At 36.4% G+C, this 24,169-nt stretch overlaps 1 protein-coding gene across 8 annotated transcripts in view; it reads right to left on the bottom strand.

The window, feature by feature from the left end:
- The window catches only part of GRB14 (growth factor receptor bound protein 14), a 124,288-nt gene that overhangs the window by 61,296 nt on the left and 38,823 nt on the right, over window positions 1-24,169 (bottom strand). The window contains exon 1 of one of the 8 annotated variants that reach the window (XM_020877212.2): window positions 6,636-6,842. The exons of the other annotated variants lie outside the window; for them this stretch is intronic. Within the exon in view, the coding sequence (XP_020732871.1) occupies window positions 6,636-6,698 (63 nt within the window). The 5' untranslated portion in view covers window positions 6,699-6,842. Of the gene's footprint in view, window positions 1-6,635; window positions 6,843-24,169 lie in introns of those variants that run through there. 8 annotated transcript variants of the gene reach the window in all.

Here is a 24,169-nt window from a genome sequence, read left to right as displayed (position 1 = left end):
CTCCAGTTTCTTGCCTGGAGAATCCCCAGGGACAGAAGAACCTGGCGGGCTACAGTCCATGGTGTCGCAAAGAGTTGGACACGACCGAGCGGCTAAGCAGAGCACAGCAGACTACAGGTGAGAGGCAAGGGCTCGGCAGCGCGGGGTGGAGCCCGCTCTGGAGCCTGCACGCCATCAATTCCGACGGGCACTCCTGTGCTGGCGCCCGGGCTCAGTCCTGCCTCATCTTTCACTAGCACTGTGCTTTGGGTAACTTCTCCAAGCCTCACTTTTCTCATCCCAGACTGGGTCTGCCCACCAATCCTTTAGGGTTCTTAAGAGGATTAAAGAGACCGTGTAATTAGTGCTGAACACTGTATAGCTGCCTTTATTTCTATTGGAGTATGTGGACTGCTGGGAGAGCTCAAAACTGCCTGGGGCAACAAGCTGGGGGGTGGGGGTGGGGTGAAACAGAGTTCATGAAAAAGCAAGCTGGACCAGCTAAAATGGGCCCTGGGTGCATGGCTTCTCACCACAAGGTATGGAACACAGGGAAAAGGAAAGGAGTGCTATAGAGAGACAAATGCAAAGAACGAAATGCCAATAACAGGTCAGTATCAAAAAAGCCCAATTTACTTTTTTTTTTTAATGTGTTTATTCAATGAATAGGAGTTATATCTCAGCTTTGTACATTCCCTGTGCTGGGCACTTGAGTCTAGTGATGATCAAAAATGACACAGCCCCTATCAGCCTATAGCTCACAGTCCAGTAATGTCCCCTCTGTCTACTGAGATAATGTCTTAACACTAGGTACAACTGTACCTCTTTCAGATGTTATATATAACCCAGAAGTCCCTGACGGATATTCCCTAGGAGAGTGAAAGGAGATGTTATCTAAATACCTATCTTATTATATTTAAATCTATATTCCCAGATGTTTAAAAAAATACTTACCAGCATATAATAGTTGGATTAATTTTTTTAATTCAAATTAGAGTCTTCATTCAGAAAGTGAGCAGAGGCAACAAGAATTTGAGAGACATATTGTCTCTTGTTCCCTGGCTGCACTGTATCAAGGACAACTACTTTTTGGTTGATTCATTTGTTACAAGAAAATTTTTGGACACCTACTTAACAGGATAGAGCCCCCCCTCCACCATTTTTAATAGGCAGATTTTTAAACTGTTTATGAAACTAGTAAAACATGCCAGATGAGGGGGGAAAAAAAGAAATTCACATTTGTTGAGCTTCTACTACATGTCAAGTACTTCTAAATATTTATGCTATTTAATCCTCACAACTGTTCTGTAAGGAAGCACCATCATTCCCAAGACAGAGAAACTGACTGTTAGAAAGGTTTAAAAAGAAGACACCTAAAGTCACAACACTGATCAGTGACAGGGCTGGGTTCAAACTCAGGGTTTCCTGACTCTAAAATAGAATCTCCACTCTATTACACTTCCTAAAAGTGCACTTTTAGGGAAAAGAAACATTCTGGGAAACACAAAATCCATTCATCTATGTGGTACCCTTCCTGGGTGAATATGCAGCTATGTTACCCGGTATACAAATTAAAAGGACAGAAGAAAGATTAAGGTTTAGCAGGAATGGGAACTCCAGGCAAACAAGCAAAAACAGTACTCACTACCACTTCAAGACCACCTTTCAAGCAAGTCAGCCACCTAAAGTCAAGTTACCATCTGTGATCTCCAGTAGCCTCCCCTTTTCAGGAAATCTGCTCTCTCCCCACTTACTAGACATTTACTGTCTCCAATCAAGCAATAAAATATATTTGTTCAAAAAGCATAACCATATCTTGTAGCTGGCATGACAATAATCAAAATCTAAGGGACAAACATTTTTTGCATGCCTTATATGTAGGAGGCACTTCTCAGCTAGTTGCCCACAAAGAACCATCCTCCCTATCTCCTGATTCTGATGAGAAGGACAGCTTGTGGAGTTGAAGGCCTACATTGCCAGGCTTTCCTTGGATCCAGACCACATGACACGACCCTGGCCAGTAAGTAGTCGGCAGAAGCTCCTGGTTATTCCCTGGTGGCCCGTTAATAACTGACAGAAGTAGCCTGTATACCCTGGGTTCCTCCCATTTTGTATGCCAGGAATGTGAGCAGGATGACTAGCGATTTGCAATTGTCTTTCCATAAAAGGAAAAGGGACCCACACTAAGGACGGTACAATAGAAAGCAAGGGGCTTGGTCGCCTGAGGACATTGCAGTAAGGCCAGGTTAGCTTTGGACCAATTCTTCTTGTAAAGAGAAAGAAAAATAAATCTCCCCCCTGTTTAATACACTGTCATTTGAGTTTTCCAGTTACATGAAATTAAATTCAGCCTGCAACTGACAAAGCACTTTATTTAAAGAGTCTTTTCCTTAAAAGTGTAAAATCTAGTTATAAAACAAAATCCACCAAATTTTGAAAACCAAATAGAGCAAGATATATAAAAGATATATGAGGTCCACAAAGAAAACTAAAAGTCAAATATGAAAAGTCAGACAGTTTAAGATACCTAAGGATAAGATAATAAGATTTAAATATCATAAAAGGTAATAACGAAACTGATGTCACCCAGCAGGCATTACTGAATTGAGGAATGAGTAACAAAGGTGCAGCCACTAACACCCGAGCCCAGACATCATCAAGACAGATGTGACGAGAGTGAGTCTTAGAAGGCTTCAGGATGGCACTACAGCCTGAGCTGGGACACAGCCAATAGCCTTTGGGAAAACAAACAGGATCCTGAAGTTGTCTATAGGCCATGGAGCACAAGTCAGGGTGCAGAAGCACAGAGGGACAAACAGCTCACCCTGCGTGGGGCACAAGGAGAAAAACCATGCGCTGGAGTGGAAGTTTCATATGAAGCCGGGGCCCCTGTGGATCCAGGTCCTGCAGCGCAGTGAGTGAGTGCTACATACGCCTGGACTGATTTCATACGTATTTACAAGTTTCTGGGCAAAAGAGTAACATGAAGATCTATATTCTTTCATTCTTTACAAAATTCTTTTTAGAAATTCATAGTAATAATTCTAATTGTATGAGGAGGAAAATGAATATAACAAACTATTCTCTTGTATAATCCAGGAACTGGATCGTTCAGTAAATGGCCTTGCTCCATATTATACTCATGAATTTTGGATTTTCAAAATGATTTGAATCTTATGAAAAATATATTCTAAAAAATATTTCTTATTTCTCTGAGATTTTGGAAGAGATGTTAGAATTTTGTGTGCCTTTGAAAGTCTCTTGTAATTGTAGTATGGATAAAGAATGTAGAAATGCTTGGAAACATAGTTTGCAAAACAATTTTAATTTGATTGAGGTAGAACCCTTCCTACCCACAGAATCAAAGTATGAACATCTGGCCTCTGACCTTGCAGTCTTTCTATAAAAAGAATGTGAATTTTATATTGCACTTAGTGTAAGCCTTATAATGCTTCAGTCTTTTGTTAACTCTCTGGGACCTTAAAATAGTTTCTTGATGTAATGAACCCAATTAGAGCACTGGGTACAACTGCCTTTCCATCTCTCTGTCTCTCATTCTCTCCATTCTCCTCTCCCCCCTTCTTTCTTTCTTTCTTTCTTTCACACACACACACACACACATGCACGCACGCGTGCACGCACATGTGCACACACACATATACTCATTTTTTGCTCACAATTGCTTTCTGAATAAAATGTTTTCTACACTAGAGCATATGGGAGTTGGTGGAGGTGCAGAGGAAGATGAAAGGATTTGTCTGAGCTAATTTCAGATTAGAAGCTGAATGGCAATTAAACACACCATAAGGCAATTTCATTAACATATTAATTCAGGAGGTAACACATATCTAATAAGAGAAGCACCCTGGAAGTCACAAGACCTAGATTCTATTTCTAGCTTTGCCATCGACCTTCTGAGTGACCTTGCCTAATAAGTTACTCAACACTCAAGAGACTCAGTCTTCTCATCTGAACAAAAATGGCATAACCTAATAGTGATCTGAGAAAAATGCTATGAGGCAAAGAATTCACTCAGCACACATGATGAGGATGTGATCATTTCTGAGAGAGCTGATGAAACTTTCTTCGCTAGAACCTTGATTAACTACTCACTAGAATCAAGGAAATCAGATCCTAATAGAATTAGAGAAAGTAAAATGCTCTTGCCAATTTACTTCAGAGAGTCCACACAAATATCCTATTCCTCAAAGATCAAAATACATTTGATTTGCTACAAAAAAGACCCATACCATGTTATGAGCAAGTTCAAGTTCTCAATCCATCTCAGGAGATCTTATACCCAGTTAAATCATATGCACTTGCTGATAAGAAACTACTCCTTAGCACTGTTAGGCATTTTCAGAAATATCCTCAGCCTTTGAAATGATTAGGATTTCAGCTGGCAAATTATTTTGCAAGCACCACTCATTCAGGATGAGCAAATCCTATGCCAAACGTGTGGGGAAAAAACCTACGTTCTTTGGAAAAGGAAGAGCTGCCCCCCAAATACTTTGAGAAATGCTGTATTAATTTGTATCATCTTAAATTATGGTGCATATAGAAAATGACAAGTTAATTACAAGTACAGAGTAATTTCCTATCTTAGGGGAAAAAAAGGCATGGTGTGACCAGAACAGATGGATATTTTTTAGTCAGAGAAACACCCAGTTCCTAAAATAAGATTAACACTAAGATTTTCAGAACAATCTTACAGACAATGGGTCCTCTGGGGATTAAAATGTTGGGAGAAAGAAACAGTATTACATATTTTCAGCAAATGATGTGCTAAATTATATGAAAATCTAATATGTGTACTCACAGGAAAGGAATAACATGAACTTGGGCAAAGGGAATTTTGACTTATGTAATTATTATAATAGAAATCTGGCTAGAAGCTTATTATAAAAGACCAAGAGGAATCACAATGATATATCTATTGGCAGCTCAGACTTAATAGTAACTATAATCACAGTAATCTTGTTTTGCTACTTACCAATCAGAGCTGGATGTTATTTACTCACACCAATTTCCCCTAGACTAACTGCTCCAAATACTTGAAGATGACAGCATCTTTTTCTAATATTTTATACACTAAGAAAATAAGAAATGGTTTAAATATTTTATTATAGTTATAAAAATCCAAATACTTGATTCACAAAATTCTAGACACAAATAAGACTAAAGAGAGCATTTAATGAAAATCTCTCAACAAATATCGGTGAGGAGGTAATGACGCCAAGTTTAAGTGACTTGCCCAAGGTCATACAGCTAGGAAATGGAGAATCCATGTGGCATGCTTTCCACCACACCAACATGTCATGCAAAAAATACCACACAATGAAAGTTTCTTGGTTATTCCAAACTGCAAAATTAACTGGATAAAGAAGAACCCAAACATAAGGACACAGATGTGATATATGCTATTATATCTTTTCACATCCCCAGTGACTCGGGAAATCTATATAGTCATTATTAATATACTACTAATTCTAAATCAAAATAAAGATTCCAGCTCAAAGCAAAATATTTTTAATTAAATTTGCTCAGAAAGACATCAAGAAAGATAAGAACAAGTGTTGCAAAATTATCATAATCTATTTCACTGCCAAGTAAAACGTCCCTGGTGAATAAGTAGCCAATTGGATAAGAAAATAAATTAAGAACAATAAAAAGAGACATTTCTTAAAAAAAAAAAAAACTAATTGTAATATTTGTCATTTTCAAATAAATTAAACCATAACATCTGACTTAATGAAATACACTGATAGTTAACCATTAAAAGTTAGGTATGGAAATAACATTGCAGTTTCTAATGTCACCAAAATCATTCAAAAATTATGTGCCAAAATGTGTTTTGGTGCTTTCTTTTTTTATACAACAGATTTGATTCTTTAAGGATTTCAATACATGCTTCTTATTTGGTGCATTTACAAGAGAAGTTTAGTATATCCAGCTTTACTAAAAGCTACATTACGTGGTTTGTTTATTACCTTATGAAGTACAATGCAGCGAGTGAGACATAGGAATAAACTTTACAAAAAAACTAATAGACAAAATATTTTCACACAAAGGATTGATTGCATTAACAATTAACAAAAAGCCTTTTCACAGGGTATTTCAATAGAAAGTTTTTCTTAAGCAAGAAAGCAGAAACTCAATAGAAATGGGTAGAAAACTGGAGGCTAATAAACTGGTGCCATATGTTTAAGTAGTAAAACAATTACACAGTCCATTCAACAATGAAGATGGATATATTATGAATTATAGTGAAACAAAGAAACTGCTCCTTAGTAAACAAATATGAAACATAATAGCTAGCAGATTGCCTATTGAACTAAAAGCAAAGAGGCCTGAAGTTACAGTAGAAGGGGAAAAAAAGTAAGAAAAAGCTTCAATACAGTCTCTAAATCACAATGCCCTGAAATTGAGACCAAACTGCTTTCACATGGAGTTTTTTTACAACAGAGATGTGCTGGCCCTGCTTTTTTTCTCCCCTTAGTCTAATTTCAATAATCTGTCCTTTAATCACCTACAGCCTCAATGAATTCTAGCCCCTCTCAGGATAGATAACGAAAGTGACCAATACACTAATAAACAGAGTTACAGGAAGGAAAAAAAAGCAAGAAGAAGAAAAGAAAAAAGCAGAAGTCACATACCCTTTTCTGGAGAACTATGGGCGTTATTGCAGGCAGAGTGACTCTCCTTGCACTCAAACTCATGCCTGTTCTTCTCAGAGGGATCCCCTCCCGTAGATCATGGACAAAATGAAAGAAATCTTTTATAGTTTCTCCTTGGGAATCTCGGGGCTCAGTGCAAAGAAACAACTAGGAAAGTAATAAATGTCACTCTGCTTATGTGATTCCAATCTACCCAAAGCCAATTAAGGATGGCTGTGGGACAGGACAAGGCAGCGACCAATCAAAGCCCAGAAAACTCCGCCTTTGTCCTTGGAAACACATTCTGATACTTTTGTTTATGATATTTAAAGAACCAGATTAACAGCCATCTAGTTCACTTAACTTTTTTTTCCAAAACAGTGCAATTCAATGCCATTCTTTGTTGACTAGGCAGTTATGTCTTTACTTTACTAAAACATTTCAACATATGGCAGATAAGAAACTGTTTACATTGGTCTATTTAAAGTGTATAAATATGCAGATGCACTAAATTTACTTATGATACTCATATAAGTGATAAATGGGTCGATTGAAACATGTTATATGAGGCACAAAAAAAATAAAGCTGAAGTTAGAATCAGTCCAAAAGTGTTCATTTACAAGTTATAATAAAAGGATTTTAATATATACTTAGGCATTTCATCTTCTAAGCAGCTAAAATTTTTTGTTATGAACCTTTCAGCTACCCTTGAAGTTACACACTTAAATATTCCTGTTAAATACAATCTTAAGAATCAACCTAAATAATAATGTTAAATATAAATGGGGCATTAAGCTACAACATATGAATTGGATATGCTAATTTTTTTAAAAGCACACATCTGTGTAACTGAGCATATTTCACTTAATTCAAAGCATTTAAACAATAATCATGATTAAAGCATTCTCAAAATTTTAACAAGCATTTTGACTTTTGTCTTATAATAACTAAAAACTGTATTTCAATATTTTTGAGGGTTGGAGAATGGTCCATTTCTGGTTAATGAGAAAATTTTCAATAAAGTCTAAATGAAGAGTAACACTCAAAAATGACAAAAAAAGTATTACCATATTAAAACTAATCTAGTTTTTATAATTATAAAATCTCTTCTGGACTGACTCTTTAACAAGCAGCCACTCAATGCCCTTCAAGCAGGACACAAGGTGTGACGCCCTGTGTTTAGCATGAGGGGCGCTCCTCATCACTAGATCACAAAGTGGTTGTTGTAGAAACAAGGCAAAATGGAAGATTCCCAGCAACCCAGGCACAAACTTTCCATTTCATTGTCTAGCTGCTACTGGGCAGGGTTCACATGGGTGTGTTTTATATGCATGGTGATCTCATACTCCTCAAAAGAAAAAGACACTACAAACTCTAGGGTTCCCTACTTTGAATTTCAAATCCTACACAGATGGCTCACAATGGTAGTTAGGGGTAGGGGGAATTCACTTAATAAAAAAGTCACAGTCATCTAATTTGGGGGCATTCATTTGATTCCTATCCTATTAGGTTTATCATGGTCTTTTTTTTTTTTCTTTAATTTTTAAAAAAAATATTTTACAAGGTTGAGTTGGTTTCTGCCATACAACAAGGCAAATCGGCCATAATTATACGTATACCCCCTCTCTCCTGAGACTCCCCCCCCTCCCCAAATCCCCTTCCTCCAGATCATCAGCAAGAGCCACACTGGGCTCTCTGTGTTACACACCAGCTTCTCACCATCTATGCATCTTACACCCAACAGTGTATATGTGTTGATGCTGCTCTCTCCATTTGCCCCACTCTCCCCCTCTCCCACTGTGTCCCCAAGTCTATTCTCTACATCTGCATCACCTTTCCTTCCCTTCAAATAGGTTCATCACTATCGTGGTCTTTTAAAATAAAACTACCAACAAAAATTCTACCAATAGAGAGGGACGTCACCATTTGTGAAGGAAGATTTTGCTTTAACCTTGAGTCACTTTTTTGGCAGGCACACAATAACAAAGCCTACTGTAACTACATAGTTTCAAGATTACTATCTATAATTTTTCTTTCTTCTTTTCTCAATTAGTCTTTGAATATTACAAAGAAGCATTATCTCTGGTCTCAAAAACGTTTCGACCATAATCGAGGCAATTCATTCCACTAAATCTTAAGGCAAAGTACCTACTATGTGCTAGGCAGTGAGTTAGGTGGTAGGCACATCCTGATAAGTAAGGTATGGTCACTGCTTCGTAGTGAAATAGACATTCATTTTTTAAATGAAAAATCACATATGTAACTTTGTTCTGTATTTTCCAAGTCTCTGTAAATGTGTCATCATATTTTCATAATTTAAAAAATAAAAACGCAATTTAAAAAAAAATTTTTTTTAATTTTTTAAAAGAGGTTAACCAAAAAAAAAAAAAAAAATTACATTCGGTAATGGACTGAGTCTCATTGTGATTAAATGCCAAGCACCAGGGGTAGACCATCATGACAGGCTTCAAGGAGGAAATGACATTTGCTCTGAAAAGTGTTGAGGAAACAAGAATATGCAGAACTTGATAACTGATGGAGACTCAGAGGGAGCTTCTCAAAGCTGACTGCAAGTTTTGAAGTCTTGGCAAACGGAGAGTCAGAGATGCTGTTTTACATCACACAAACTTTTTAAACACTAAAATGAATCCTTCAAGTCAAAACATCACCCAGGCTCCATATTCATTGCACCGCAACATACCTGCTCTCAAAAAACATTCAAGAGACAATAAACTGCTGACATACAATAGGTCATCTCTTTGGAACTCTTGAAAATTAAAGTTCACAAATTTTCAGTGAAAACCAAGAAGAGTGAAATGTAGCATTTTGTGACTCTGTTTCCAAAAAGATCTTACCAAAAAAACTCACATTTTTTGCAGTCAACAGGCTGAAAAGATTAATGAGACGACACTTGCACTTAATAACACAGGAGGAGTACACTTCTCAGCGATCCTTTCCAAGTGTTCCTAGTGACTGTCCTTTATCTTACGTCCTAGTTATTGCAGACACTGACTCAAAACTTAACTTTAGCCTCTGCTTTCTACCACTATTATCAATGGTTTGCATACTCACTAACTTTGTCATCTGAGCCTTAATTTCTTCAGCTGCTGCTAAATGGGAATATAAAGCTATGGCCAACAATTTGGGAATTGCTATGAGGGTCAAGGATATCAATTCTGTGTAGGATCTGCAAGAGTCCAAGGCAGGTGCTGCAAAATATTCCTTGAACTGCTCCTGCAGAGGACTGGGCTGAAGATACCTTCTCCTTAGACTGTCACAGATCATGGTTTCCAAAATTAAATTTTGATATAACAGGGTTGCAAACAATATAGTATGACATACAATGAAATATTATAGAATAGCACTGTATATTATTGTGTTCTTTGCTCAGTACTTTGTTAGAACAAGAGTGAATTTTGTCACTCAAAATATGTATTTCAAAGTTTCAATGTGAATTAAGACTAACAAAAATAATATATAATAATAAACATTATGATGATAATATTATATAAGGGAGTACCCGATATGAGCCAGGCATTTAGCTAGTTTTCATTGAATTCTCACAACTTTATAAAGTGCACATGTGTGCTTAGTCACTCAGCTGTGTCAGACTCTTTGCAACCGCATGGACTGTAGCCTGCCAGGCTCCTCTGTCCATAGAATTCTCTAGGCAAGAATACTGGAGTGGAAGTCACTCAGTGACTTCCTCCAAGGGATCTTCTTGACCCAGAGATCGAACCCGGGTCTCCTGCACTGCAGGCAGATCCCCTACTGTCTGAGTCAGCAGGGACGCCCCTCTAGTAGGCACTAGCTATTCAGTCGATGAAGAAACTAGGGACAGAAGAGCGGATGGCTAAAAATGGTCGTAGATACAAGTACATGTTGCAAAAACTTACCCAAATTCACCAAGTACGTAAGTCCATCAGTCAAGGTGAAAACTACATCTGGCCCTCTCCAAGACACTACTATTCTACTCTACAATATTCTCTCCCACAATGAACTATATAATTTGATGTATAATTAGCATAAAATGTCATCTTCATACCACTCTTTTTCTAATGTACCTAAGCATTCATTTTACTAACTCACTTAATAAACACACATGGCGGGGCGGGCTTTAGTATGCATAAGTATGATGTTATTTGCTATCGGGAGTTCAGAGTTGATCATCCCTGATACCTGTGTAGCAGAGGAGCTGACATGTGGCAACATGTAAACACTTGGGCAAAGTAGGATACAAGGTGGGATCCAGGCAGAAGGGATGCGGCATAAGCGCTGATCAGCCTCTAGGTTCCAAGCCTGCCTTTCAAGCCTCTCCTTCCACTCAACATCAATGAAAGCTTCTTGGGACTCACTTAAGCATGTTCAAATTCTACCTCTTTATATTATAATGCTCTCTCTCTAAAACCCACAAGGCCTCTCTAAAAGCTTTCAAGGCCTCAAAACAGTCCCACCTCTTCTGAAAGTTTTACTGGTGATGCATCATACAAGCATCACTCTCTCTCTTTTTTTTTTTTTTTTTTTTTGCACAAGTTACCTTAGAATTGAGAGGTAGATAATGCTTTATAAAGCAGGCATTATTTTTTCCCATTTTACAGATTCAAGCCATATCCATCTTTTCCAGACTCTTTACCCTAGTTTAGTTAAGCTTTAGCTACTGTTTCCTAACATTCTTTTTTTCCCCCCTAACATTCTATATTATTTAGAATGTAGGCTCCTTGCAAATATGGACATGTCTTTGTTGTTGTTTAGCTGCTAAGACATGCCTAACTCTTTGCTCTTTGCGTCCCAGTGGACTGTAGCCTGCCAGGCTCATCTATCCCTGGGGTTCTCCAGGCAAGAATACTGGAGTGGTCTGCCATTCTCTTCTCCAGGGGATCTTCCCGACCCAGGTATCAAACTCACATCTCCTGAGGCTCCTGCACTGGCAGACAGATTCTTTACCTTCAAGCCTCGAGTGAAGCCCCAGGGACACGTCTAACTTCCCTTTGACCAGCACTCTTTCTACTTGAGTGGCTTTATACATGGGGGAACATGCTGTAATAAATGCTTTCTGTTTACTAAATCCTACAAATACTTCTTTAGGGGACCCATCAACCAATCTCCTGTCTCACACAAAACAAAACTTGTCTCCCCCCTTCACCATGTCCCTGAATATCGTGCCATTATGCTACCCAGTGGGATAGCTAATTGTCCTTCCATATTCATTAACTCCCTCAAAGATGCAGATCAAAATTGGCCCCTCCAAGAAGTCATTCCCTGCATCTAAATTATATCATTTCTTGTTCTATACTTTTTCTAGGGCATAAACTTTTCCATTTCTCATGCCTTTTTCTGTACATACTAATAATTGCTTTGATAATTAACAAATTCTTTTTTAGGCCTTAGTTATTTGCCCAAGGGAAATATAACCCTTAACGTGGGACCCAGGATTCCTTTCCCGTGCGGCTCCTCTCTGTGCACAGTAGGCATTATGTTACAGTCAACGTGGAATGACGACTCACTCTGGTCACATGGTGGACAAGCTTCCTTTCTCGTCTTAACAATTGCTAGCCTTATGATTTATTCTGAACAAAAGCACACAGTCTTCTTCACAGGACCATTTGGATATTCTCTTGCTAAATGACAAAGTTCTGGCCTTCCCAGGTGGCTCCTGGTAAAGAATCTGCCTGCCAATGCAGGAGATGCAAGAGAGAAGTGAGTTCAGTTCCTGGATTGGAAAGATCCCCTGGAGGAGGAAATCCGTGAAGGAGGCAACCCATTCCAGTATTGTCTGGAAAATTCCACGGACAGAGAAGCCTGATGGGCTACAGTCCACAGGGTCACAAAGAGCTGGACATGACTGAGCAACTGAGCACGCATAGCTCTGTCAGTGGTCAGCAGTGTTGTCACTAAATTTAACTGTTGTCCTAAGAACTCTGGATTCAGAAAAATCTTAAAATATTTCGTTATAGCAGTTAATTGCAATAAGTAGTCTAGATCTTTAGATACAAACTCAGTACTCCTAATCCTATCAATTCATCTTACTCAAATACCCTTTGCTTCCCTAGGTATATGACACAGCATCATCCTTTATACTTGGTGGATCTGATCGGATCTTCCTCTATCTTACTTCTCCTCCTCCACCTTGACAGCGCTTTCCTTCCATCAAAAATGTCTGGACTTTCTTATTGATTAAAACTCTGATAGGAAGTTTCTTCTTTTAAAGAAATTACTGAATGACTTATAAGACTAGTGATGATAAATATTACTAATCTACAGGTCATTCAAGTATTTTTAAAAGTGCCTAGGTATTCTTTCTCCAGATGACACGGTTTTCTAGGAGCATTATGGCTGCCGACCAAGGAGGCATAATGTACCGTGCTGTCTACAAGAGGGTAGATGGACACATAAAAATAATTACAACAATGTGTTAAGTTCTTTAACCAAGTATACATAAAGTTCTGGAACCATAAAAGAGAAAGACATTAATTTCACCATGAGCAAGCAGACAAATTCCCCAAGTGGACAAAATATTCAAGACGGAAACATATACAAAGATAAATCTGGAAAAGCATGGGCCAGCCAAGAATGGTCATTCTATGTCACACTGAGAAGTCTGACTTTCATCCTCAAAAGTAGCAGTATTTGATAAGATGTGACCTTTATCTTAGTGTGGAAGACAAACTGTGGAATGGTGACTAGAAGGAAGAAAAAGAGAAAGAGAGAAATTAGTCCTAAATGAGTCCCAGAGAGAAATGGAAATTATCAACATAGAAACCAAGATTTCAAAGATGACAAGGAGGAGAAATACAGGATCAAATAGTAAAAACATTAACAAATATAAATAAAATTATATTTTCCCTGTGTATGAGCTTTCAACATAAATTATAATTTTAAAAAGTATAGAATATAAAAAGATAAATGTCTTATCTACACTATTCAAATTTCATATACTTTAAGGTTCTCATAAGAAAAATGGATCAGGAAAGTAGACAGAAAACAAACACTAACTTTCTTCATGCCTCCAAAACCTTAAAATGACAAGAAGGAAGAAGAGAAGAAAAACGAGAGAGAACTTCCTTGCTAAAAGAAAATAAGTCACTTCATCTTTTTTTTACCATGCTGGGATACAAGAAAGGTACCTTCAATATACCATAAATTAAAAGAATTTCTGAAAGCTAGAAGTCATTGAGATTAGACTGATAAGAACACAAGAAATTACAGCCAGAACTTGTGTATAAGGGAGGTCCAGAGAACTTAGGTTTACAGTATATTTAGAGAAAGTAAGAGAAAAAGAATGCAGAAGATGAGGCAACTAGAACTCTCAAACATTATTATAACAAAAAAAAGCTAAAAACTAGAAAACAATATAGAAGATAAAGTTGAGAAAGTGCCTTCTATAATGTGAAGAAAAGTCAAAGAAATGAAAAAGAAATCATGGAGGAAAAATCTAGAAGATCAACACACGTAGAATATGTTACAGAAAGAGTTTTTAAAAAAGAAAGTATATGAATAAGAAAGAAAAGGCAGAAGAGAAGTTCCCTTAGCTGAATAAGGTTACAAGTCTTAAACTAAAAGTGCCCCAGATGGCTCATATGAACGAAAAAGGAGCCATGCTCAACAAACGGTGGGAAATGTGACAACTTCAAAGAGAAAAAAAATTCCTAACACTTTCTGAGAGAAATTTTTGTTTACCTGCAATGTAGGAAAATCGGACTGGCATCATACTACTGTCCAATTTCTCATCAATGTCCCCCATGAACATAGGCACAAAAATCCCTTTAAAAAGTAACAGAAACCAAAGGAGGTAAGAAATCAATTTTTGCAGGAACACCATACCTCTGTAGCAGTGGGCAGTCATTATATTAAGAAAAATTTCACATATTCCCAAATCCCTTAGCTTAGAAGAATTAGACTGAAAAAAATATTCAATCACAGAAAAGGAAAAGTCTTTTTAAGTTAGTACTTAAACTGTGGCTATCTTCCTCATGAACCTCCCAAAAATATGTTCTAACAAAAACCCACTGCTTGCAGATGAATATTAAAACAGACCCATCCTTGAATCTGTATAAACATACTATGAATGGGAAGAAAGAAGAAGAGGCACAGGAAAAACAAATGGCAGATATGGACTACTTGCAAGAAAAGTACTAGCAAAAAGCAGATAAAATTTAAGATCACACATTAAACCAAAAATAAAAAAATAATTAATGAAGCAAAATCATATCTGCTTGCACACAAAGTAGACAATTAAAAATATAAGGAAGAAATACCAAAACAATAAGAGGAGATGAAGCATCAGCTGACAGAGCTCATCTATGGTGAAATCAAAGTCAGGATAAATAGACGACAAATACAAAAACTGCAACCAAAGAGAGAAAAAAAGCTGCTTTAAATTTAAGAAGCCCTAGAGGCTCAGACAGTAAAGAATGCTCCTGCAATGCGGGAGACATGCACTGGATCCCTGGGTTGGGAAGATCCCCTGGAGGAGGGCATGGCAACCCACTCCAGTTTTCTTGCCTGGAGAATCTCCGTGGACAGAGGAGCCTGGCAGGCTATGGCCCATGGGGTCACAAAGTCCACGGCCCAAAAAGTCAAACACAGCTGAAGCGACTAAGCACAGCACAGCCAAGAAACGGAGAACTAAAGACAAGTAAAGGAAATCTACACAATCTCCCCAGAAGAAAATCAAAATATTGGAAACAAATATATAAAAATAAAATATGAGAAACATTTGACAATAAAATACATACTGAAATCTGAAAGATATATAGATATACATATTTATATTTATTTATGTGTAGCTGAACCACTTTGTTGTACACCTGAAACTAACACAACATTGTAAACCAACTGTATTTCAATTTTAAAAAAGAGATTTATTAAAGGGGCACATCAGAAACATTCTACACAAAGTTTACTTCTGAAAGAATTTAAGTATTTTCTTCTCAATAGGCTCTGATGACCATATACTATTTTGCTCTGAAATGAGAGTTCAACATTCCAATAAAGGCTTGTTCCATATCTGTTGAGAGAGGGACCTCTTCATACTTTCTAAATGCTAGAATTTGCTTAGATATGATTGTAAGATAAAGTATCTTAATATATTTCAGGGAAAACCAATATAATAAGAGCTCTACTGTCTGAAAATAAGAATAAAATTGTCCAGTGGGTTGGTCTATTCCCTCAAAATGAAGAATGAAGCTACTTGGATAATGTTCATTGATCATTTGTTTATAGTTTAATAGGTATTTAGCAATACAGTTAGAACAATAGTGAATACATGTGATATTTTGTAAAAATTCATTAGTGCATTTCCTAGCTATAAAATGCAGAGTGTAGAAGTCTGTATTGAGAGGTGTGAAAGCTTTAGTTGCAATGTAACAGCAGAGAAATATCAAATAAGACTAGGAAAAGGATGACAATTTTCACTTCATTCCTTGTATTTCTTTTGAAGGATGTGTATTTTATTATACTCAGTGAATCTTGGCATTCTCTTCTGCAAGTCTTTCTTTCCCCTAGATAAGAATGAGTGAGTTACCAAAAGGTAACAAATGAGTTTAAAAAAAAAAAAAACTAGATAAATTTAGTTCAAATATTCAGCTCCATCTCACCTGCCACTCTGACCAATAAATAGACACTGAACTCTTTACCCTCACATGACAAATGTAGTTGTAATTGAACCTAGGTTATACCACTCAAGACAAGACTGAAATGTTACTTCCAACTTATAGTAATCTTATTTTCAGACCTGATGAGGTTTGAGGCTGGCCACTGGTACCCCATCACTCACCAAAAGATTCTGCAGACCCATTTCACTTAGATGTGGGAGTCAAGGTTTATTTTGTATGAATAATGAGTGGGTAGCTGGGAAACGAATAGAAAGTTCTAGTTTTGCTTATGGTCTAAACTGATTTCCCTATTCCAAATTTACTATTAATAAAGCTGAAATGCTATTTTAATGATTAAAAAACAAAATACCTACCAAAGGGCACATATCTGCTAAGAAAGTCATTTTAATAGCCAACAGTAAAATATCCTACTTTATTGGACTTGAAATTTAAAGAATGCTTCGGACATCAAGGCAAAAAAGCCCTAGTGGCTCATAAGGGGGAAATCCATCTGCTGCAATATTTCTCCACTATAACATTCAACAAGTTTCACTGGACCTCAGGGCCTTCTAGTTACCCCAGTGGATGAAGTAAGCCCATGAAATACTTGGGGAAAGAAAAACAGAAATGAGATTTTTAAATCTAGTGAAACTCATTGATTATAAAGACAACAGACAATATTCAAAAGTTTTGAACATATGAAAGCACATAAATCTTGTTCCCATGGAACCTTCCTGAAGAATTTACTAGGAGATAAATTGCAATCATCCGAGAGACAGCTGGAAAATTCAGAGGAAAAGGACTATAATAAATACCAAAACTAATTATGGGACTAAATCCCTATGTAATTATGTTGCTATAATAAAAGCAATATAAACCTTAAAAAATGCAGAAACGATAAAACAAACATGGAAAGATAAAAGCTGAAGGAGGAAAAACATGGAAATGTTACTGAGATCAAAAGCTATTATTTAAGACTGATAAATCACAGGATAATTTAAATTATTTTATAATGCTAAAGCCAGCGGGCAGAAAAGGGAGGAGGAAAAAGAAAAATATTAATTTTATTATTGCTCCTTAGAGGGGATTAATAGATAATGCTTAAAGAAATAAGAGGTTTAAGGGTTTCCATATATAGTCATAATGATAACAGAAATGTAAACCTTTCTAATTAAAAGAACGCAATGCTAAGAAGGCAGAACACACAGTAAATTTTCTTCAAAACCTATTATTTTAAAACATAATAAATAGTATAACAGTGAAGTGAAGTGAAGTCGCTCAGTCGTGTCCGACTCTGTGCGACCCCATGGACTGCAGCCCACCAGGCTCTCCGTCCATGGGATTTTCCAGGCAAGAGCACTGGAGTGGGCTGCCATTTCCTCCTCCAGCAGTATAACAGTAGTAACACCAAAATTTTATGTTATCTCAATAAATGTCAGAGAGCCAAACTCACCTACTGAAAGGGAACCAACTTTCCATTTGAATCATAAAGCAGATTCTACTCTAGTCTGTGGGGAAGAGACTTCCATAACCAAGTGACTGAGAAAGTTTGAAAACAATGTGGGAGAGTGGCACAGGGGGTGAGAAAGGGAGAAAAAGGAAGGAAGGAGGGTTAGGGAGAGAACGCAGTGGGCAATATCATGCAGGACAGAAAAGCATCAAACAAGCAATGAAGACAACTTGAATGTTAAAAGATGTGATTCACAATAAAAAATATATATTAATTATGAATGTCTAGGTATCATATAATCAGAGAAGGCAGTGGCACCCCACTCCAGTACTCTTGCCTGGAAAATCCCATGGACGGAGGAGCCTGGTGGGCTGCAGTCCATGGGGTCGCTAAGAGTCAGACACGACTGAGCGACTTCACTTTCACTTTTCACTTTCATGCATTGGAGAAGAAATGGCAACCCACTCCAGTGTTCTTGCCTGGAGAATCCCAGGGATGGGGGAGCCTGGTGGGCTGCCGTCTATGGGGTCGCACCGAGTCGGACACGACTGAAGCGACTTGGCAGCAGCAGCAGGTGTCATATAATACACATCCATATAGGAGACATAAGGAACATCAGAAACACTCTATCAACAGACTATTATCCAACCCTCTCAAACCATGATGAACAGGTGTATTAAAAAGTAGATATAAATACGAAAGCTATAAATAGTTTGATATAAGTAATAAAATGGGTTTAACTGCTACATATTGAATTCTAAGGTTAAACTGAGAATATAATTTCTCTTTAAGAAAATGATTAAAAAAATACTCGGTCACATTTTAGGTCACAGATAAAACCGCAATAAATTCTAATAGTCGAAGGATGACAGACAACAGTTTCTGACCACAATATAATAAAATGAAAAATGACAAAGAAAATGTGGGATTAGGAAAAATTTTAAGACTCTTCAGGTAACTCTCCAAAGAAAAAATAAAAATTGAAATTGAAGAATATCCATATAGTAATACTACTACTATTAATAATGAATTTAATGAAAATATTATATGTCACATCTTATACTGCTAGCATAATTCTCATACTATGCTTCATAGCCTTAAATATATATTAACAAACAAGAATGAAAATAAATTCACTAGCATTCAAAATTTAGAAAACATTATTAAGTTAAATCTCAGCAAAATAGAAAGAAAAACACTTAAAAAAATAAAAGTAGAAATTAAAACTTGGAAAAAAAGCAAAATGATAAAACTGAGTAATGTGCCTCCATCAAAAAAAAAAAAAAGTCCATGTCCTAATTCCTGGAATCTGTAGTTGTGAATATATTATCTTAGATGGTAAAAAGGGCTTTGCAGATGTGATTAATTTAAAGATCTTGATAAGGGAAGATTATACTGAAATATATACATGGTCTCAAAGTAATCACAAGGGTCCTTTATGATGAAGGCAGGGATGCAGTCAGAGTAAAAGAAAATGATGTGCTAATGGAAGCAGAGAAAGAAAGATGTAAAAACAGAAGCAGGGATCACAGTGAGGTGGGACCAAGAGCCAGAGGCTAGTAAAGGCAACTCAATGGAGTCTCCAGAAGGAAAAAGGCTGTTACCTTGATTTTAGCTCAATGAGTTGGTTTCAGATTTCTGAAACTGTAAGATAATAAATGTGTGTTGTTATAGTTTGTTAGTATAACAATAGGAAACTAATACATCCCCCTTTCTCTCTAGTTTCTTAGGAGTCTTACTTTATGCTCTTTTCTCTCTCCTGGGTATTTAAACTTTTCTCAACCAGATTTCTCTTAGGCTTTTAAACATATTACTGAAGCCTCTAGATTTAAAAACAAAAGATACTAAAATTTCTCTCCAGCTAAAATAATTTTTTTCTCTTTTACCAACAAACTTTCTCCAAATACAATCTAAGGTTTCCACTCTGAAAGACCTAATTCAGTCCTTTAACCAATGATCTCCTTGAAGCTAAGTAAAATGAACATTTTTCACCCTCTTTTCTATTTGCCCTTCATTATGTGAACATTCTTGGCTAGCATCTCTCTGTTGACTTTCATTTGGCCAGCTCACTCAGTCCAAAGACTTCAATTACCACCATATAAGCAGATGCTCACAAACTCACGTCTCTTGCTCAGATATCTCTGTGCAGCAAAAGACTCATGATATTAATGGCTATTTGATATCTCCATTTGGAGGCCTCAAACGCATCCCAAACTCAAAAATTCTGAATCAAACTCTTAATGTCACTATCCAACATGCAAATCTGGTCCTCTTCCAGTGTTTCTAGCTCAGTGAATGGCATCTTCCACCCATCCAGCAGCCAGAAATTTGGGAGTGATTCTGGATATGCCTCATATCCACACCTCATATCCATTCTATCACCAATTTTGCTACTTGTACTTCGTGAACATCTCCAAAATCAATTCACTTATCTTCATCACTTATAGTAAAATAGTGTAAACCTACAAGCTTATACAATGAAATAGCTGAATAATTTTCAAAGTATTTAAGTTCATTAGTCCAAAAGAAGGCAGAAAAAAAAAAAAAAGAAATATAAAATGATTAGGACAAATAGTAAAAGGGTAAACAATAAATGGTCTGAAGCTGTAGGTAATATACTCATTTTTATATTAAAATTGACATAATTTCTTAGTAGATTTTCTGTCTGTAAACATTCTAGTAAGTTCAACAAAGTGGAACTTTTCTTACTTGAGGACATTTTCTTCTTTACTGAAAATCATACTTATTTTGTTTCCCTGTGAATATACAGGATTAGCTGACCTCATATGCACTTACATATTATCATCAATTCAATATCAGTACCCAGAGTCTAAAATGAATTACACTGAATTCAACTTATAAACTATGAAAGGTTAAACCCAGTTTCAATTTCCATCATATTTTTATTTTAAATAAGAAATTTTCAGTCATCCTAGGAATAAACGTGAAAGTGCTAGTCACTCGGTGTCTGACTCTGTGACTCCAGGGACTGAAGACTCTGTCAACAGAATTCTCCAGGCAAGAATACTGGAGTAGGTTGCCATTGTCTTCTCCAGGGCATCTTCCCAACACAGGGATTGAACCCAGGTCTCCTGCATTGCAGGCAGATTCTTTTTTTCTGTCTATAAATTGTGACAGGTATGCTCTGTAATGAGATGAACTGACATTTACAAAACTATTGCTAAAACTAATGTTGTGATATTAGGTTTAAGATTAATCCTTATTTTCTTAGAGCACTTAAATTCACTCAAGAGTTTCATTTAAAAAGTGAAGCCACAGATAACCACATTTCTGGGTTATACCGAGAGATTCAAAAGAAGAAGGTCTACTTTTGAACCCCAACTCTACCACTTCATAGTGTGATCCTGAGCAAGCTACTTAATTTTTCAATGCTTCAGTTTCCTTATAGTAAGAGTATATGAAAATATATGCATTATACATATTAGCTGCTATTATTACTGTTGTTGTTTTGTTGTTAATATTATTAGTATTAAGTTGGAAGACTTGATCATTTTGGTCCCAGATCCTCTACCAACTCTTAGAACATCTATCCTTCTCCACAAAATGAGGTACTGGTAAAAAAAACAGTCTTTAAATATTTTTTTCATTTTTAAGGGGAAAAAAATACTAATATAAACTTGAAAACACACTCATGATAGAAAAAAAAAATCTGTATACTGGGGAGATGATCAGAAGTAAGTCCCTACAATTTAAAAGTTCTTTTCAGAAGACTTAAGTAAGGATTTTTCTCTTAAGTACTGTCATCATTGCAAAACTGCACAGGAATATGTTGACTTGCCACAAATCAATGCCACTCTGCTGACTGAAGACACAAAATTATAGCTGTTCTTTTCCCAAATATTATGTCACACATAACAAATTGCCATGTAATGTCTTGCCCTACTCCTCGTCTTTGTATTCATCAAGAAACTTCTAGTGCATTTATAAAACTCATGCAGTTAGTTACAGAAATGCTGCAACTTAAAGAAGACCTTTCATATCTTCAGTTTCATCACTGGAAAAGAAGTTAGAAGAAAGAATGCATTTTGAAACAGAACTCAACTCTCAGCAGATTTATCACAGTCAATCCCAAGTAATAAGTATGTTCACAGGTAAAACAAATTAGATGGTATAAGAAATTTCATTAAAATGCACAATATTTTTCAGCCACAAGCAGTATTATATCTGATTTTCATTTTTCTTCATAAAGACTTTTAAGAGGAGAAGAACTGAAAGCTGAGTAACTACATCCCAAAATTTGACACATCCTATGTCATTAGAAAGTGCTTATAGCTTTCATAAAAATCAAGAAGCGATCATATAAAGAATATTTTAAGAAACCTCTAATCAAAATAGTCAAAAAGGCACAATTTTGGTCGCCAGTCAGTTTCATCAAAAACAAAAAAATCTCCAAGTCTATTTTCCTCCATGTAAAACATTACAATGCAGCATGACTGGAATGCATTCACTTATTTAAGCATTCAACCATAATTATCAAATTATGTAGCACAGGTTACAAAATAGGCATTGTTAGACCTCAGTAAATTACAGATGAAGATACAGTTTCTTCCTTAGGTCATTTCAGTGCAGTATATTAGATGCTATAAGAGATGTACAAATCCTGTGCTTTGGAGCCGTACAGAGAAACAGTTACAGAGACTGCCAGAGGCCTTGTAAAGGAAGAAGCTCTGAGGTTGAAACTTAAAAGCCAAGGATTTCACTAGAAAAAATAGAAGGCAGGGAGAACTGCAGGCAAAGGGAACAGCATGGGATAGATTTGGGAAACAGAATAATATATTTTAATTAGAATGAATGAATATGTATAGAACAGTAGGATATAAGATTGGAAAGTTTAACTGGAGCCAGTGTTTTGGACAACTTGAAAATTAAGTTCAAGAATCTGATGTTACCTCTGTAAGGAAATGAAGATTCAATAAAGATTTTTAAAGAGTGGTGACATGCCTGGAGCTCTTCTTCTGGGAAGATTAATCCAGCAGTTATTCATCAGCTGAATCTATATGGAAACATTGTAGATCCCACAGCTTTCTTGTATAGACTTCTACCTTGTAACAAACTGGGTCACCTTGTTGTTTAACACTCTCCCATTCCACATATACTTTTACTCTTTTTTTCTCTGTGTTGATCACTGTAGTTGACATATAACACAGCTACAGTATCCAAAGAAGTCTTCGGAAATGAGCCAGTGCTACCTTGAGGAAGACCAGAGTCATGTCCAATAACCTTCATGCTAAAAACAGCCCAGACATCACTTTAAGAGCCAGAAATCTATATTTAGTTTCAAGTGCCTTGATCAAAACGATAAGCTTAGAGCAGCAAGGCATCTGAAGGAGAAAGAATAATTACCATTTTGGGTACTGGCCTCCTGGGGATTATTATTTCCACTTTATAATAATGCAATTGATGATCAAAGATGTTAGAGGTTAACTAGCTGAAAACCACAAGGCTGACATAATGCTTGGCAAAATTTGGGCCCAGAAGGGAAAAACAGAAGAGAGAAAATAATGAAACACACAATGTTCTCTTAGCTAAAGAAAAGACTATGAGCTTGAGATTAAATGAGTTTACCAAGTACAGAGCAGGAATAGTAGGGTTTTTAAGACAATTGTTAAACATATTTTAGTGAAATATCATAACCCCAACAATAAGAGAAAAACTGCAAAGCTTCCAGAAAGGAGAATAAAAACCAATAAACAAATCAAAACAAAAACTCTTACAAAATAAACAGGACTCAGGCTAACAAAACACTTTTTATCTTCCAAACTGAACACTCAGAGACAAAGGATTAATTGAGACAAAGTTTTGAGGATAAAATAATTTTGAACCTAGAATTCTAAACCTAGCCAAATTAATGAACAAGAATGAGGGTCAAGTGAAGACATCCTTAAAAACAGAGCTCTATGCGCTTTTAATTACAGATGATTAATCAATAGCACTATTAATTCACCTGAGATAATGGATGCTGAGCACCATACCCACCCTTTCTGTTTCAGATGTGGTAGTAGGCATTCATTAGCTCAGGTGAATTACTTTGTCCAACATAGTTTTTCTACATAAAAGGGTTTTCTTACAGTTAATAAAAAAAATTCAGTTTACTGGAACACTGTATTCCCCAAACTGGCTTAATTCTAATATTTCTATAAATGAGGTGTTTTTTTTAGTACTGGGATTGACACAGTAATGTAATATTGTTCACATCTACCAACTCTCATTCCACAGACTGACAAATAATCACTGACAATAAAGAAAAGAAAGGAGGGAGTCATCCAGGCAGTCAGTAAGTTGAAATTCCAACAAATAATTCAAGGCAAATCTTTACTCATTTTTATTTTCTCCAACTCAGAGTCTGCTAATCTTACTGAACAAGAACTACTAAACTGCTCAACTGCTAATCTTAATGAACAGAGACTGTTCATCTTACTAAACAGATATTTAGGACTATCTTCCAAAGCAAACTTTCATTCTAGACAAT

Source organism: Odocoileus virginianus, chromosome 13, assembly GCF_023699985.2.
Source record: "Odocoileus virginianus isolate 20LAN1187 ecotype Illinois chromosome 13, Ovbor_1.2, whole genome shotgun sequence".
Lineage (NCBI taxonomy): Eukaryota > Metazoa > Chordata > Mammalia > Artiodactyla > Cervidae > Odocoileus > Odocoileus virginianus.
The sequence above is the reverse complement of the archived record's forward strand: the minus strand, read 5'-3'. Positions and strand labels throughout refer to the sequence as shown.